Source organism: Sardina pilchardus, chromosome 3 (assembly GCF_963854185.1).
Source record: "Sardina pilchardus chromosome 3, fSarPil1.1, whole genome shotgun sequence".
In the NCBI taxonomy this organism is placed as follows: Eukaryota; Metazoa; Chordata; class Actinopteri; order Clupeiformes; family Clupeidae; genus Sardina; species Sardina pilchardus.
The window spans coordinates 31,188,123-31,206,818 of NC_084996.1; the positions used below are offsets into that span (position 1 = coordinate 31,188,123).

Consider the following 18,696-nt stretch of genomic DNA (forward strand, 5'->3'; position numbering starts at 1 on the left):
ACAAATCCGTGGTTCTACATCATTGTTATCATTATCGTGATAGCCATATATTTCAGCCCAGTTTAGTCTAGCATAGAACAGGCCTACTTATTAGCTCTTCTTTGATGAAATTACTGTAGTAGCCTATTACAATACCTAATAGTATTGTAATATGTTATAATGTATGAAATATATTTATCTCAGTTTAAATCACATTTTCCTTCAGGGGGACCAGCCCCCGGACCCCCCTGGCATTTCGGGGGTCAAAATAATTCTCTTTCGCAGGGCCCAAGTTCTAGCGGCACCCCTACTCTGCTAACAACTCCAAAGGAACTCGACGTTACACTCCCGTAATTCAATCCAGCGGCTCCTTTAAGAATTAGGATTTGGGAGTGACGCGGATATGAGCGCTACTTGATCCCTCTCTCTTGGCTTTGCCACGGAAAATTCAACGGTAACGGTAGTTTTTCTACATGGCTATTTTGCAATCCGAATAAATGCATCATCGGTTATTTGTTTGCAACTGAATTGTAGCCCTTTTGAATGTGCAAATCAGTGGTGCAAACAGTCACTTTATCAAGAGCTCATGAAAAGATTTTGTCCATGACGCGGGTGACCGTCTGTGGAGTTTTGGGATAACTTCTTTGTACACAAGGATAGCCAACGTTACTGACAAGAAGACAAGGCTGAACATGGATTGGGGAACAGATCTTTGGGTGAGTTGGTCAGATAACGTTAATCTACATAGGTGATTTAAAGTAGGAATTCGGATCAAATGTATGGAAATTGGATGGCATAACGGTAGTTGGTTTTAATTACACGCACGAAAGTGAATATGCTATTCAGTTCAACATACGTCAACGTCAAACTTATGCTAGCTGATCATTTAGCAAGTAACGTTAACGTTGAATTGTAATCAATTACGAACACAATCGTTTAATCTGTTCAAGCAGTGAGAGACACTTTTGTTGTTTATATATTTTGTTGACATACCAGCGGCCATAAAAAAAACCCCTTCAAATTGACATTACCTTGACCAGAAGCTACGCCATTACATCTCGGTAATGTTTGGCATTGAAGAAGCATTGTGGCACCGTTAATTTAACGTTAACTTGGCTCACTCTAACGTTAGTCCCTCACCGGTAACGTGAACTGCAAACTTGCATCTAACAACATCCCCCTGCTGCTTTAATGTTGGCTAAACATCTCATTTTTTTAAAGTATTGTTGGGAAGTTACACCAAAAAGTAATGTTAGCTAGTTAATTTAGTTATGCAGGGAGTGGCTAACGTTACGAAGTTTGCATACAGTTGACTTTTGATAACTTTAGTGTGTGTGACTTTACCTAGGTAGGTAGTTAGCAAGCTAATAAACTGAATTCCCTGTTTCCGAGGCTGTTCTCCAGAAAACCAATGTCAGTTTCCATATTTGAGAAAATAACATGCGGTTTTATTTTTATTTTATTTTTGTTTAATCCTGCAAATTGCGGCTGATGTTCTGTTTGATATGGAATGATATCCAGCTTTGATGTTAGCCAACACACAGCATTAATCTAGCCGCTAACCTAGTTTACTTTGTAGCATATGTAGATATTGGGTCCGGAGTTTTAAAATCCTGGGCAAATTGTGATAACGTTAGCCTGCTACTATTTTGGCGAACGTTGGCAAGACATTTTTGTCTCTGCCGCTTTTCTTGTCAAAGGAAGAACTAAACGTCATCCAATATCACCGGGCGTTCCTTTGCTGCCACACTGGAGTTGGGAAATATTTAGAAATAGGGCAATCTCGCCTCCCACACCACCACCTCACTACTGAGGGCTGGTGCTGACACGAATTTATATCAAGGACAGGACAGGTTTTTTTCAAAGTTGTTTCTAAATAAAAGCTCGTAAGTGTCGGTGAAACGTTAAGCATCCGGTTTTTGTGACATTTTCATCCTGTCGAGAGGGTTTGGGTGTATAAGACAGTGCAAGTTGAAGCCCTTCATAAAGTAAAAACTTTGAGGGGGGAAAAGAAAGAAACCGACAGCCCGTCGGTTTCAGATTGTCAGCAAGCTGCACTACAAGATCTCCCTCCCCTTTCTACACACACACGTATACACTCAATGACTCGTAAAGCAGATATAACCAAGTAGCAGTTTGCATACAATGTTGCCCAAAACAAAGCTACATAATGCACAAAACAGTCCCTGCTTGGAACCGCATACCTGTATCAGTCATGGCTGTTGTTAGCCTTTACTGTCCCAGCACTCACATGCGGTGTGCTGTAGTTCATGGAGCATCAGAGTGGGGGAAAAAAAGGGTGGCTAGGTCCTGACCTCATTCCACAGCGCCCCCTGGGCCCCTTTCCTCTGTCCCCTTTCCATCTTCAGAGTTGGAACATCAACCTAATTAGTTTTGCCCTAATTTAATGAAGCCACAACAACATGTAGTTCATGTCCCTAAATATATCCAGGCACTCTCTGTCATTCAGTGAAGAGAAACTCGGTGAAGTTTTGATTTGTCCTCACACACAGTCAACTCCTTGGTTGGTTACAGTTACACAACCATATCTGTTGAATTTGAAATGGAATTCTAACCCTCACTGGAAGAGATGAGAGTACACAGTATGCTTATTCTGTCTTTGTGCCTTTTTAAAACTGTGGCTCAGGTAGGGTTTGGTATTGTTGTTAAGTGGCACAGACAAGCCTTTGCTATGGCATATGTTCCCTCCCTTATGGTTAATCCTGTGTCTATTTTTGGAGCCTCCAGTGTTAAGTGTGCCTGTTCTGTGAATGTCCAGGCCTTTTGCATCTCTTTCTCTCTCTCTCTCCGGGAGTGTGTGTTCTACATGACTTTGAAAAATGTAGTGCAGCAGGCTCCCTATTAAGTCTTTATGTTCATGACTAAGGAAGGACACATTTGCCAAGGACTCTGACTGCTATCATTTTTCCTTCCAGCAAGGCCCCCATAACTCATTCTCCATTCACAGTGTGTGTGTGTGTGTGTGTGTGTGTGTGTGTGTGTGTATGTGTGTGTGTGTGTGTGTGTGTGTGACCATGTGAGTGAGTTTGGGCCATCTCTACACAGTACCACTGTGAGAGCAGGGAGTTGAAGTGCAGTGTGCACTGTAAATATCCTAGCCTATATAAAGCTTACCGCTTCAAATCAATCGATCCGTTGTGTCCTGCACGTCAAATTAGGCCGGGTGTTTCCCACACTGGGGGTTAGTTTTAACACTGCGATGGCCATTCAGATTTATTGAAGAGTTGACAACCCTGCAATCCACCTGGATGTGACTCAGTGACAAAGCTCCATTCATGTTTTATGTTGTTGTTTACAGAGTCAGATTTGCAAATAACATGGCTCGCTTTATGAAGGCATTCTCAAACACTCCCCTCTCATCTCTTCCCCTTCTCTGTCGCTCTTCATAACAAGCCGCTGTGCTAAACAATCTCCACCCCTCTGCCCAGTAGGCTATGTAGACTGCTCCTGGTGTGATCGTCAAGTTTGCTTTAAATAGATTCTTTCATTGTCCTTTCAAACGGGGTGGTAAAAACTTGCTCTTGCTCTTTGGTTGAATCTCTCCACCCTCAGGCTGTCTAGAGGGCCACAGAAGTGGCACTAACTGTTGGGGGGCGGGGGGTTGAAATAGCAGCCTTCACACACTTTCAAAAAAGAGCTGGGTAGAACTGCTGCAGGTGAGTGATTTTGTGGTGTGTTGGGTGTTGCTGAGAGAGAGCAGAGCAGGAGTGGTTGGTTGGTTTGGTCGGTCGGTCAGGGACGTGGCTCAGCTTGTTAGGAATCCACCGCTGAAGTCCCCTCTCCCCTCCCCCCAGCCCTCTACTGTAAAGCCTATTACTGCGGCGAGGAGGAAGGTGTGTGCTGTGCTGCGCTGCGCTGTGCTGTGAGGCTGCCGAACGGGCTGTCTCTTAGATATCGCTCTTTGCGCGGCGGCATGCCTATGCTTGAGGCATGTGGTGGGGTTGAAAAGATCACACAGCCAAAAAAGGAACGGAACGAGCAGGACAACCACCACAGGCTTCCAAAGCTGCTGGGGGAAAAAAAGTGTCCCTCTTTATTTTTTTACACAGAGCAACACTCTGGGCTCTTTGCTTGTGCTTAACACAAAAAAAGCAACCTTTTGTGTGATTCTGTGAAGTGGATTCTGTAAGAGCTATCACAGGGTTTCTGAGTGTAACAGGAGTTGTCAGTGGCATTCGCATTATGAGCCGTTTTCCATCCATCAAGTGTTTGCGCAGAAACATCACGGCAGGAAATGGGATGGAACAGCACTTCCTGCTTCCTGTCTGAGGGCTGTGGTGGTGGTGCTTCGGGGACTCCATCCCTTTCCTTTAACTGTATCAGAGCACAGCAAGATTTACAGTGGCGGGCCTGCCTTCCCACACATAACGCAGCCGGGGTCAAGGGTTATATGAGCATGCAAGGAATCCGCGGAATGCCCAGTGTGTGGGCAGACATAGTGAGAATCCGCGGCGGCCACAGAAGCATGATCCAAATGTCAACACATTAATGCCCTCTGGATCCCCAACGTGTTAGTCAGTCCAGCAATGTCCTAATGGAACGTGTGTTGTCGTCCCCCCCACATGTTCAGTCCACATTTTTTGTACGCCATGCTTCTGTTTTATGTCCATATTTAATCTTGCTTTTGGTCTCTTCCACAGGACCAGTATGACATCATTGACAAGCACACGCAGTCGGGGCTGGATCTGGTGGAGAAGTATGTGAAGTTTGTCAAGGAACGGACAGAGATTGAGCAGAACTATGCCAAGCAGTTGAGGTAGGCCTGCCTGTGTGTCCCTTGATGCTTGCACATTCAGTTCTCTCTCTCTGTGTGTGTGTGTGTGTGTGTGTGTGTGTGTGTGTGTGTGTGTGTGTGTGTGTGTGTGTGTCTGTGTCTGTGTGTCTGTGTCTGTCTGTCTGTCTGTCTGTCTGTCTGTCTGTCTGTCTTTGTGTCTTAGCAGTAGAGTGTGTGTATTTGTATGATCTTTTTCTGAGTTTGTCAGTTTGTTTGAATTTATGTCAGCAGTGTGTTTTCCAAGTTTGTCAAGAGTGTGTATGTGCCAGCATTGTGTTTTTTCTGTGTGTGTGTGTGTGTGTGTGTGTGTGTGTGTCTGTGTGTGTGTCTGTGTTGAGATGCCTGCAGTATCTGGGGTGCATTTGTGCTGCAGTGTGGTGAGTTGTGAAATATATGTTGGGTCTCATGACTGGTTTGGGGCAGAACTGAACTTGTCTGTTCCCCTGAGCTTCTTCCCTGGCCGCTGCCCAGGCAGTCTTGGAGACAGTGCTCTCATTCTCACACACACACACACACACACACACACACACACACACACAGAGAGAGACATATCTCTTTCTCCTTCTCTCTCCTACTTTCACTCCTGCCCTCAACCCGTTCTTGCTGCGGTCTGGTTCTTGGTCTCCTTCGCACGGAGGTTCATCTGTCTCGCTGTGTCTTGGAGGAGAGGAAGTGGAAGCAGACTGACATATGACTGAGAGGAAGTGCAGGAGGAGAAAAGGAGTGCAAAAACGTTAAGGAGCGGGAAAAGCCTGAGCTCTATAAAAAATACTAGGAATAAGGAATAAGATACCTTAACATTCCTTGAACCCATGTCAAGCATGGGTTCATTTTTACCTGAAACCATGCAACTACCCATAGTCCTAAGTGTTTAGCCCTGTATTTGGAAACGGCCTTGAGTTCCAGTATTTGATGTGGCATGTGGTAACCGGGCCCTTAATTATCATTGAATCCATGCACAAATCTACTTATTCTGGCTGTACAAAATCCCCTGAAATATGAAGGATTTTGGCTCTGTAGTGTAGTACGAACTGCTCTGCCTCCAATTGTGCGGTCCTTCCTTCCTCAGACTACTCCTGGAAGTTAGCAGTGATTGCACTGATCTTAGAGGGAAGCTCGTTAGCCCTGACCGGAGATAACTCGTACTGTTTTGTAGACCGCAATAAACGCTGTGAGTCAGTTATGTCATTCCGAACAGTGAAAGCCTGTCGCGAGCTGCTTCCTCTTTATATGTTATTGCATGTAACCTCTCCCTGTCTTGTTGTAATTAAAAAAAAAAAAATGACCTGTGTTTGGGTTTCCCACAGGAACCTCACAAAGAAGTACAGCCCCAAAAGAGGTAGCAAGGAGGAGCAGGAATGCAGGTGAGTCACTTGAAGCTCCCTTGCTCTCTTCTGGTACCTGAAGACTCCTTCAGGGGGGATGAGACCTCTGAGGATGAAAGTTAAAGGGGTAGTCTTTGATTATATTCTTCTCTGGGTCGAATTCAACAGAATGTATTATTTTTCTCGCACTGCCCACCCTTTGAGTGTTCTCCACAAACAAGGGAAAAAGAAAATAAGAGTGGCTCAGTGGCTCAACCTATACACTATCTAGCCAATCAATAACATTGTAGTTGTCATTTGATTGGCTGTTGAGTGGGATGTCAACAACTTTTGAGCGAGGATCGAGGACTGGACCTTTAAGCTGCAGTGACACCCCAGTGAGTCATCAGCGGAATGAGTAGGGCATCACGGGAGCCACCCTGACCATAAGTCACACTGTTGCCGAGAGCAACCTGGGGCCCTGTCGAACAATGGTCTCATCCAACCGGCAGGGCGATGCAAATGAGGTCAATTGCATCGCCCCTGGGCAGCAGGAATAAGGAAGCTGGGGATGGAAATGACTTCCTGCTGAGTCCTGATTGGTGTTGGGTTGTCTGTCCTTCAGGCCAGGAGGCTTTATAACCTTTTAATGGTCCCTCACTTGTTTGTTCTGAGTAAGGGTAGATCTCTGGGTTCTTGTTACACTCTGCTGACGTTGCCCCCCCCCCCCCACACACACACACACACCCCAACCGCCCCCTAACCACAACACATACACACACACACACACACACCTCTTCCGTCTGCCGTGCCTTGCAGGTTCACAAACCACCAGTCCTTCCTGGACGTCCTGAACGAGATGAACGACTACGCCGGCCAGAGAGAGCTGATCGCAGAGAACATGATGATGAACATCTGCATCGAGCTCACCAAGTACCTGCAAGAGCTCAAGCTGGAGCGCAAGACGGTGAGAAAGAGAGGGAGGGAGCGAAGTAGAGAGGGAGAGAGAAAGAGACAGATGAAGGAAGAGGTAGATAAACACATGCAGTGTACAGTATATATTTACAGAGACAGACAAGCGGGCAGATAGATAGATAGATGCAGATTGAGAGAGACAGACTGGCAACAGAGGTAGACAGGCAGACAGACATGCTGTACTAAGGCAAAGAGGGGGAGAGAAGTAGAAGAGTGAAAGAGGGAATTATGGAGGAGGAGGAGGAGGAGGAGAGGAAGAGAACATTCTGCCTGTGGTGTCTTTAAGGACACGTTAGCGTCTCGTGGGGGGGTGTCATGTTATTGTTGTGTCACACTCCCAAGCAGAATTCCTTAGCCGGTTCCCACTGGTATGTGGTCCCATGTCGGACATAAAGTCTCAGTGTACACACATCCACAATGCAGAGGGAGAGGTGCAGGGTGCACATTGTTTACGATGTACTATCGGGGTTGTTTTGCTATTGTTTTGTTATTTAGATATAAATACATACCTCCCCCTCTATCTTTTCCTCTTTCTCATACCCACTGTGTGTGTTTTTTCTTTTTTTCTTTCTTTCTTCATTTCTACACCCTCCCCCATTCTTTATTTTTTCTGTCTTTCAAATCTCGCAGCATCTCTCTGAGGCCAAGAAAGCGCAGCAGTCTCTGGAAAGCACCTACAAGCAGCTGGACAGTGTAAGTCACCCTTGAGTCCACTCCAGCAGCACTGAATAAAGGGTCAGATTTTGAAGAGGCTGTTGTTTTACTGGAGGGGGGGGGGGGCTCTGTCAGTTAGTCAGTCAGTGTCTGTGTCCGTCTGTCCATGTATGACTTCCCTTGTGTCCAGCAGCCCCCATACAGTAGAGCAATCCTCTATTCAGTGTGAAAACAGAGAGCTCAATCTGTTGTGTTGTGAATTCACTCTGTCTTCACAGCGCCGATGTGTCTCTTTGTTGCGTGAGCGATGACTGGGTAACAGAGGGGAGCTTTTGTCTGGGCCCACTGATTGTTTACGTCTGCTTTGTTGTTTGTTGTTTTTTATCGAGGGGAGCAGTGAGGAGCTTTGAAAAGATGTTGACATTTTTATTTTTTTTTTTATTTTTTATTTTGGTGAGTAGTGAACAGTGTTTGGGCAGGTGCTACGTATGAAGTAAAGCCAACAAGGAGCTCAAGGCTGGATTATGTGCAATGGAGCATATAGAGAGTTGCTTGATAAGAGCTGGATGTAGGTTTCTTGCCTTTACTGTATTATAATTTCTCAGTGGAAAGGTGGGTCTGGAGAAGTGTTTTTGCGTGCCTGTTTCAGAACACTGCTCTGGAAATGTCACCCATCCCCCCCAGCAGTGCGTAGCAGTGAAATATGTCTTGTGTAGATAAGTATAAGTATATATACTCTTTTGATCCCGTGAGGGAAATTCGGTCTCTGCATTTAACCCGATCCGTGAATTAGTGAACACACACAGTACACAGTGCACACACAGTGAGATAAAGCACACACTGACCCAGAGCAGTGAGCTGCCTGCTCAACAGCGGCGCTCTGGGAGCAGTGAGGGGTTAGGTTCCTTGCTCAAGGGCACTTTAGCTGGTTGGGGATCAAACCGGGAACCCTCCGGTAACACACTCGAAGCCCTAACCAGTAGGCCACGGCTGCCCTCAGTAGCCAGTTGACTGAACTAGGACTTTCTGCCTTTGCCAGAGTAAGAAACGCTTCGAGAGGGAGTGGCGGGAAGCGGAGAAGGCCGCCCAGTATGCGGAGAAGACAGACCTGGACATCAACGCCACGAAGGCCGACGTTGAGAAGGTACACAAGCCCCACTCGATCTGACCTGTATCAGAATAAATATCAACAGAATCTCCCATTCCTTGACTCTCTTGTGCTACACTGAACATTCACACGTATTGGTGTTGTTTTTGCTGTTGTTGTTGTCGTCGTTGTTGTTTGTTGTTGGTGGTGTTGTGCTCAGGCCAAGCAGCAGGCACACATGCGTTCGCACGTCGCAGAGGAGTGCAAGAACGACTACGCCGCCCAGCTGCAGAAGTACAACAAGGAGCAGTCCCAGTTCTACTTCACGGACATGCCCCTCGTTTTCAACGTAAGGCCCTGCCTCCCTCAGCCAGCCAGCCAGCACATACCGCTGATAACATGCAGAAACCTGACACCCCTTTATCTCCGCTCTCCTCTCTCTCTCTCTCTCTCTTTCTCTCTTGCCTGAGTGGGTCCCAAGGACTGGTTTTATCTCGCTGTTTGTTCCAAGATGGCGAGATAATAGGTGATCTATCAGCACGTCAGAACTGTATCCCAAGACCAAAGCCCATGACGTTCTGCTCTGTTCTCTCTCTGTCATTACCAATCAAAGGCTCTAAATATAGACCGGTGACCTCTTTTGTTGTGTGTCGCCATCACAGAAACTGCAGGACATGGACGAGAAACGCATACGAAGGCTGGCACAGGGCTATGTCCTGTTCTCCGACACGGAGACACACGTGATGCCCATTATCGGGAAGTGCCTGGATGGCATCACCAGGGCGGGCAACAACGTGAACGAACGCAACGTGAGTGTGTTCCAAAATAGGGTTGCAGCGGTGCACCGGTGTTGTGGCACACCGTGGTGTGAAAGCCCAGTGTTATCATATTGTTTAAAGGTTAAATCGGGGATCGTACGCAATTTCAAGCCCACAACATTTTTTGTCATATTCAGCATTCATCTCCTCACAACCGTTAGCTGACCATTCTGTGATTACATCGTAAAAAAAGCCTGGCCTCTGTACTGTATGTAACCCCGGCTCAGAAAACTGGAAACAAACAAAAGAGGGGGTAGTCTGTCCCCCAAACAAAAATGAAACCCTGCATGGAATTTCTCTATTTCCAACTATTTCCAAACACTTATCTACAGACAAGGTGATGTTTCACGATTCTCGCGACTATTCTTGAAGTTGCATGGCTGGTGCTCTCGTTAGCGACTCGCTACTGCTATGCCCTATGGCTTTGCTAGGTGAATGATTCCCCTACTACAAGTTTGTTTACCATCAAATTGGCTTCGTAAAGGTTATGTTAAGGTGTAAGTCATGCATAGTGTACCTTTTTAATAGCATTCATCCGTGACCCACTACTTTTAGAAGTAGATGAATGAAGCTTCAGCACCAGGATTTGTTTTTACATTACATTACATTTGGCTGACTTATTTTAACCAAAGCGACTTATGACCTGGTAAACATTTTAACATTCTAACAACAATTCTAGGAACATTTTAAAAAAGATAAGAGTGCAGTAAGAATGAAGAAAATGAAACATTCTTAAACATTACGCCTCGCTGTTGCTGCGTCTACACAGGACTCCCTGGCTCTCGTTGAACAGCACAAGTCTGGCTTTGAGCGGCCGGGTGACCTGGAGTTCGAGGACTACAGCCAGGGCATCAACCGCACCTCGTCGGAGAGCAGCCTGGGGACGCCCAAAGGCCCCTTGGACCTGCTGGGCAAGAACAAGAGCAAGCCCTTCTGGCTGTTCAGCAAGAAGAGCAAGGTAGGCCAGCATGTGATTGACGTGATGCTTCACACACAGGATGTAGCTGGCGTGTATAATAGTCCCAGGCGTAATGTTAAGTGCATATCTCTCTTACTGTGTGTGTGTGTGTGTGTGTGTGTGTGCGTAGTGTGCAGAATGTGTTTTTTTGAACAAGCCGAAAGGTCACCGTCCTGCAGTGCCACTGCCAACAGGCAGTACTGTGGGCAACAGGGGCTTTATTTATTCACCGGGGCTAATTAGATTAAGGGTTTTGAAATTGTGTCTACCAGATGGTCCAAAGTGGATATCGGCAAGAAAGTAGTTCATTGTGAGCGAGGTAGGCCGAGCCAGAGGGCTGAGCTGCTGTTTGACGTAGCGAGAGGGAGGGAGGGAAGGAGTGGGGCCGTAGAAGCTTGGAGAGCAGGAAGTGGAGGTGTGTCTGATTGAAGGATCTGATTCAGGAACCGAAGTCTTCAGAATGGACTCTGCCCAGATGCTGTGGTCTCACACATGCTCCTCCTGCCCACCCCTGACTTTCCACCTACCCAGAAGAGTATATGCATGACATTCCCTCTCTCTCTCTCTCTCTCTCTCCCTCCCTCTCACATGTCACATTTACACGCCCAGACGCACACAAGCACACACTCACACCATGTGTACACACACACACACACACACACACACATACACACACACACACACACACACACACACACACACACACACACACACACACACACACACACACTCTGACTGTACCTTTCTAGAATCCGTCTTTGCATGGCTGTCTTTCTGGCTGAGAGTGGAGCAGCCCCCCCCCCCCCCAGCCCCCCTCCCCTCTGCAGCGTGTGACCATGGTTTAGCATTATTCTGCTGTGTCTGCTTTTATGGACACAGGGCACAAACACTGACTCCTCTGCCACGGGCATCAGGCAACACACACTGCTGCCTTTATGCTGAACAGAATCTGTCTTTCTCGAGCGCATCACAATGATACCTTTGTGACATGTCATCCACCGGGGGGGGGGGGGGGGACAAAACTGCTGGGAGTGGCATTTGGACGCTATGTTGCGCCGAATACATTGCTAAATCGGATGTAAACAACAAACAAGAACTGCAACATTGAAATGATCTCACTGTATTTGTTAGTTGGCTATTGTGGCATTTCCATCGAATAAGTGAAGTGAAATGGTCCATCTTGGGGTTCCCCATGCCTGCTCTGTTGTCCCTTTTAAAGGGGGGTGGCCCGGGTCATTCGGAACCAGCCTGTGTGGGCACTCCTGAGTGAGTCCAGAGCCAACCAAACGGGGCTGAACCTGAAGTATGATCGTGGGCTCAGACTAACCACACTGCACCCCTTCCTCCTCCTCGCCGCTCCTCTGGTTTCCCCTTCCCAGCATGCACCTCATCCCATTAAAACCCTCCCAAAAAACCTTCCTCTCACCACCACCCCCATCCACCTCCTATCCTCCCCTGCATGTTTGTATCCCATGTTGTCTTCTTCTTTCTCTTCATCTCCAATTCTCCACCTCTAGTGTCCTTGTCTGTGTGAAGCACTGCTCTGCGTCATTGGTCATCCATTTTGTAGCAGCCATTTTGTTAGCGTTTAGCGATTTAGCCTCCAGCTCTACTAGTCTGTAGGAGTATGTAAACAAACACACCACAGGTCTTTCACTCCCACTGCCCCTTGCCTCCACCCTCCACCCCACTCCTTTCTCCTTTTGCCACCAGATAGCTGACTCCAGAAACATCTCCCACACTCCTTCTGCCATAGACACATCATTCACTCCTACTTACCAAAACAAATGCCGCTTAGCAGTCTTTTAGGGCCGAGGAGAGTGTAGGCTCTGTAATGGACCGGCTCTTCTGGGGGAGTTGAGAGAGGATGTAGTTTGTGGTGCAGCGAGGGTTTTCTTTTATTTTTTTCCCTCCTGTTTCATTTTACCTTAGTGACCAGTAAAAGAGTAGTTCCGCATCGCTGACTGAGGATGAGAGTTTATTTCACCCCTTTGTGTGTGGTCGTAAAAAAAAAGCCAAATCCAAACACATTATTCTTTACTTTGGTTTCTTTAGGAAGCAGTTACAGGGAGTTTTTCACCTTAAGAGTTTTCTCACAGTTTCAGTTTGCCATCGTACACACTCGTCTCTGGGCAGTTTTGGATTCAGCTGGTCCTTAGTCTTAGTTGGGAGGTCCGTGGCTTTTTGAATTTCATTTGTTTGTTTTTTTCCCCCCCCTTCTGTTTCACGGTCGTTTCGGGACCTGAACTGATCTGATTTAGTATCCATCACATGCCATCACTCCATGCTATTGCAAATCATTCTTTTACGCAGTTCAAGCGTCTGAACAGTGTTTTTTTTTCTCTCTCTCTGCTGGAAAGCAGGCCATAAAATTGCATGATTAGAGGGCAAAGTGGGGTTTCATGGAGGTACGGCCAAATCTGAAAATCGTCCACTGGTGAACCCTTCATGTCAAATTGCAGGTCTCGCTCGAGTCCAAATGCAGTTGCTTTCGTCTAAACAGCAGTCAGTTTATGTATTTATTGTTTCTGAGAAAACTAAAGAGGGCTACCTTTGAAAAGTGAACCCCTGCTTTGCTCTCCGCTCTTGGCTTTGTGTCCCATTGGCTGGTGTTGGGGATTGTGATTGTGATTGTGATTGTGATTGTGGTGGTGGTGGTGGGGCTTCATTGCTTCTTGTGTTTGTTTTGGGGCTTCTGCTGAGGGTGGTCCATTGTTGTCCTCCTCGACGCCCTCCTTTGATGTGCTTGTTAAGGTGTTGACGGTGTCTCTTTCTTTCCCTTGTTATTTGTTTGTGTGTCTTGTGTTTTTTGTTTTTCTTTTTTTTCTTTTTTTGTCCCTTACCCCTCCTTGACCTCTTTTGTTCTCTCTCCCTCTCTCTATCTCTTTCTCCGCCAAATCCCCTCATCCTCGCTCATGTGGGTTCTCTGCCTGGTCTTGCCCTCTGATTCTCCCCTCCAACAACCCCTCTCCTCCCCCTCCCCCCCATCCCTTCCTCATCCCTCTCCTCCAAAACCCAGTTCTCATCACCACTCACACCTTTCTCCACCCCCCCTGCCCCCTCGCCTGCTAACGGACCCCCCTCCCCCAAGTTCGGCCGGGACCCCCTGTCGTACTGTTTGAAGGAGATCAATAAGACAGTCAAACCCCGAATCTCGTCCTTCCGGACCCTCAGGAGAACGGTGAGTCCCCCTTGCGCCACCCCCCTCCTCCAGAAAATGCCCAAGGCATAGGCCTGGCGTCGTTGCCAACCTGTGTCAACGTGTGTGGTGCTACAACTAGAGTTTGGGCGTTCAGCCAAAGCTGTGAGGATGGGTCTGACCAGACGAGCATGGCCTCAACAAAAGGCCACAGTACCTTTTTTGTTTTTGTTTGTTGTTTTTGTTTGTTGTTTTTGTCATCTCTTCTCTCATCACACCGTAAACATCACACCCATGTGCATGGACTTCAACCCTTGCTGTGAGCACACTGTCACTAAACCCCACTAAACCCCCCTTCTGAGTGGGAACAATAACTAGGAGTTAATGTCATTGACCACATTTAATGGAGCCTCTTTTGCCTTGTCTGTGTCTCCTCTCCCCAGAGGTACCATGAGAGAATCACGGTAAAAATAAAAAAAACAACAACAAGAAACACTCTTCAGTTGTGGTGTTGGGGTGTGTTTTAGGGTGGCAACCTTTTGCACTTTGTTGTGTGGGGAAAACGCCTGAGACTTTAAATGACCACCTCTCCATCACTGCTGGACAGACAGGACAGGAGGGGCCAGGGCTCCCACGTCGCCAAAAAGAGACAAGCGGCAGCTTCCTGTAGCGCCGCAGCGCACGCAAAACCCCTATTGGCCCATAAATGGATTGGAAAAGTGTGCTGAGGAGGTGGCCATTATAAGGAAGATCTATCTTCGGCATCGCAAAACTATCCCTGGCTACTTAGGCAAAACAAAATAACGGTTCCATCAAAGGCAGGTTTCTGATGGATTTACTCGTTGCATTGGCAGGCCTGAGTTCTTAATCTCAGACCCAGCTGCCAGGAGGAATCCCGCTGTTCTAAGAGTTAGTTCTACGCGCAGGGTGGCTCTAAGGGTGTGTGACGGTGCATGGGAGGTGTCGTGTCTGGTGGTGAACAGGAAGGTGTTCTGGTCCTGGCTCAGCCAAAAATATATATCTCTCTTTATTTATAGCTCCACAGAGTAACACACACTAGAGATAAGATACAATTTGGTATTTTATTAGGACACTAGCTAACCAAATCGATCTCATATTTACAGTAGTTAATCATTAAAAGTGTGTGTTAGTTTGTGTGTGTGTGTGCGTATATCTGTGTGTGTGTGTGTGTGTGTGTCTCATTACTTTTGTTAAATGGCTGAGGGGTCCTTGGAGAAAGTGTGTGTGTGTGTGTGTGTGTCTCATTACCTTTGTTTAATGGTTGAGTGATCCTTGGAGAAAGTGTGTGTGTGTGTGTGTGTGTTCTCATGTACGGTGTGACGGTACTGATTGGCCCTCTCCCCCGCGTGCTCCTCCTCCCCAGCCCACGGCCACCGAGGACTTTGGCCACCTGCCCCCCGAGCAGCGGCGCAAGCGTCTGCAGCAGAAGATCGAGGAGCTGGCCAAGGAGCTGCAGAAGGAGGTGGATCAAAGGTGAGTGCCGCTGCCGCCGGTCGCCCCCACGGCAACCGTATCCGTGGCAACTCCCTGGCGGTGTGGCGTCTGGCGTCTGTGGCGTGCATCACCCTGCAGCCCCGACGCGGCCCTCGCGGCTCCTCTCCCCTGAGGTCACGGAGCTTTAGTCGGCTTTGTTTACTGAGCTGCTCAGGTCACCAGGGAATGGAGTTCAGTAGGCCTCGACCGTAACCACGTCTCTCCCCTCCTCTTCCTCCTACTCCTCCTCCTCTTCTTTCTCTGTATTTCTCTCTCCATCCCTCTTATTTTCTCTCCCCCTCCCTTTCCCTTCTCTCTCTTCTCCCTCCCTCCCTTTCCTCCATATTTCTCTGTCCCTTCCTCCCTCTCTTCCTCTCTCCCTCCCCCCTCGTCTTCTCTTTCCCTCTCTTGTGCAGCGAGGCCCTGGGTAAGATGAAGGACGTTTACGAGAAGAACCCTCAGATGGGCGACCCGGCCAGCCTGGCCCCTCAGATCAACCAGACGACCCAGAACATAGAGAGGTTGCGGGGAGAGCTCGGCAAATACGAGGTGCGGTTCGCCCCCTGGTGGTAGCTTGCGGTCACTGCGGCAGCATGGGGCTTTTCAGGGATTAAGTGAGAATCAGCATTAGCGCTGTGGCACTCAATCCCATCAATCTGTCTGTTGTTGTCTGGCAGAATTGGCTCACGGAGGCAGGAGGTCGAGGTGACACGCTGCGCTACTCGTCGCAATCCTTCAACAATAATGGAGCCCATGATACATACAGGTTGGTCTTGAATACGAATGCAAATGGCTTTACACAACACCTGCAGACTTCCATTTTATCAGTGCATGTCTCCTCTGGGTGTCTAGCCCATGACCTTGCTGTATTATTAGTACCTTGAACTAGCAGTTGAGCTACGAGAACAGGTAGGTAGGTGGTCATCTTCATAGATTATTTTTCAAGACCCCATGCCATGAGTATGTGAATATGGATGACTTGCTTTAGTTATAGCGCCCCCTCCTGCTCAAGGGTTCTTCCTGCAGGGGAGGTTGTTTTTGTTGGTACTCCATTTGTCTTAGTGCTGGCTTTTTTGGGGGATGAAGTTCAAGTGCCCCGAGACACATTCATATGTAATAGATGTGTATATCTGAAATTAAATTGAGTTATTTGAGTTATTAGAGTTATTGATTTAATTATGCCAATAACACTTGTGGATGGATGCCGTATGTGTCGTATTTGCAGTAGAAATAGCAGTAGGTATGGTTCTAGAATTAGTGTTTATAATTTTAGCCCAGACGGAGCGCACTCCGACGAGGGCACACCGGACCCCTCGCAGGCCATCTACGCCGAGTTTGACGACGACTTTGAGGAGGAGGAGTTGACCGCTCCCATTGGCCAGTGCACAGCTCTCTACAACTTCCCAGGTATGCACACACACACACACACACACACACACATACACACACACACACACACACACGTGGAAACCTGCTCCAATTCTGTCAAGATGTGTCCTTAAAGGAACATGCCAACTCCTTGGGAAATCAGCTTATTTGCTGTCTACAGCAGAGTTGGATAACTTTGTGACTGTGCATGCAATAACTCTGACATTGTTAGCCTAGCTTATGGATACCTCAACGTTGGTGTGTTGCTTTAGGCAAATATCTCATTTAGTGCTTGCACTATCAAACAATTAAAATGCAGTAAGTCTGACATTGTTAGCCTAGCTTAGCATAATTAATACCATATTAAATGCCCCCATGTATTAACCTCATAGTTGAAGAAATGTTGCAAAATCAATGCATAAGGCACGGCTAGTAGTTGTGAAATTATGGTATGTCATCCATCCTAGAGAAGACTGCACAGCTGTAAGGCGTGTGTTGTGTTTTTACATACCACATCCACATCCACATCTGTTTTATTCTGCCTCTTGATGACTTTATAAAGCTTAAACTGTTCACCATGTTGTAAGTCGCTTTGGCTAAAAATTGTCAGCCAAATGTAATGTAATTTATTACTTCGCGTCGGGGTCCGGTCCGCCCTGTCGGTATTTATTTTCCCGATAATGACCAACGTTCTATACATTATCCCTTACGTAATATTGTGTTGTCCCCTTGATTGTCCCCCCTGCAGGCTCCAGCGAGGGCACCATTGCCATGCAGGAGGGGGAGGTGCTGTCCGTGGTGGAGGAGGACAAGGGGGACGGCTGGACCCGCGTACGCCGCTCCAACGGGGACGAGGGCTACATCCCCACCTCCTACGTCAGCATCAGCCTCAACAAGTGACCTCCCATGTCCCCGACAGACAGGCTGCAGCCACAGCCCCCCCCCCCCCCCTCCCCCAACCCCCTGACCTTTTCCCTCCCACCCCCACCCCCCAGCTCTTCCATCTCCCCTCATATCGCCTCTACGCCACGCCGCCACGAGACTCTTTTACCAAAATCACAGCTCGTTACCAACCAAGCACTGCAGTTTGCATTCCGACCTCTCAGTGGGACCAGGCTGAGATGTGACGGACCAAAGACGAGGCCACAGCGAACGCTCCGCTTCCTCGGCGTCCTCATTCCGAGTTGAGCTCCTGGGCAGCAGCCTGGGAGGGGGGGCGGGAGGGAGGGAGGGGGGAGACGAGCGAGGCATCTCGGGCTGCCCGTGCCTGACGGGATGATGAATGTGCCGTCACCGCCACAGCTGAATGCGGAGCTCCATTTGCGTGGGAGAGCGTCCGCGAGCTTCGTGCTCGTTCGTCTCTCGTGATGGCTCTCGCTTTCTCTCTCTCCTTCTGTGGTCATGTTCTTCTTTTTTTTCCTTTTTTTATTTCTGTGAGAGGATAACCTGACGTGCTGGGCGGGATACTCAGGTGCCACACCAAGAGGTTGGGGACACATAATAACAGCCTTGGATGGGTGGAGTCCTCAAGTTCACTCTTGTGATGAGGGGTGGGGGGCAAAGGCGACCCCCCCCCCCCTGTCTTTTTGTGACTATGCAGGGACTGTGTTGAGTGCGAGGGCTTCTTAACACATTAGTAACCACACACAACTTGGCTTGCTCATTCCAATCTAAACACTTAGGCCTAGTACAGCAGCGGTGTAAGGATGTGTGTGCACTCATGGAGCATAAGGTGAGAGGTGGTTCCAACACCACTTAATGCCTTTTTAGTGCATTTGTACTGGTGTGTGCGAGTATGTGTACACACGTATTTTGTTCAGTCCTAATTGTGATGCAAGGCATTGGCGGGGCCAAAGACCTAATTTTTGGGGACTTCTTCTTTATCCTGAGATAGGACCCTTTCCACTCATACCTACACACACACACCACACACACACACACACCGCCATGCCGAATGTCACGTCCCAGCCATAGCGTCGTTCTTCTGGAGACAGCAAAGTGATGTTCAGCGACTGACAGTGTCCAGTACTAAACAGTAAGGTTTTTTTTTTTATGAGGCTTAAAAAAAGATAATTTATTAAGTTTTTGTTAGTATCTTTATGGCACAGATATAGTGATCAATACA

The 18,696-nt window shown here is 47.8% G+C and overlaps 1 protein-coding gene across 4 annotated transcripts; it reads left to right on the forward strand.

The window, feature by feature from the left end:
• The first annotated feature begins 404 nt into the window (after nt 1–404).
• On the forward strand, nt 405–17,782 carry trip10a (thyroid hormone receptor interactor 10a). 4 transcript variants are annotated; one of them, XM_062532847.1, is made up of 16 exons: nt 405–695; nt 4,641–4,756; nt 6,082–6,138; nt 6,898–7,045; nt 7,684–7,746; nt 8,747–8,851; nt 9,015–9,143; nt 9,457–9,603; nt 10,382–10,570; nt 13,590–13,751; nt 14,153–14,173; nt 15,094–15,203; nt 15,620–15,752; nt 15,881–15,969; nt 16,477–16,610; nt 17,320–17,782. In XM_062532847.1, the coding sequence occupies exons 1-16, from the start codon at nt 672–674 to the stop codon at nt 17,469–17,471; spliced, it is 1,779 nt and encodes a 592-aa protein (XP_062388831.1). In that variant the 5' UTR covers nt 405–671; the 3' UTR covers nt 17,472–17,782. The 4 variants fall into 4 exon arrangements, with proteins under 4 accessions (XP_062388831.1, XP_062388832.1, XP_062388833.1 ...); XM_062532848.1 differs by lacking the exon at nt 14,153–14,173; XM_062532849.1 differs by lacking the exon at nt 13,590–13,751.
• Nucleotides 17,783–18,696: the final 914 nt, after the last annotated feature.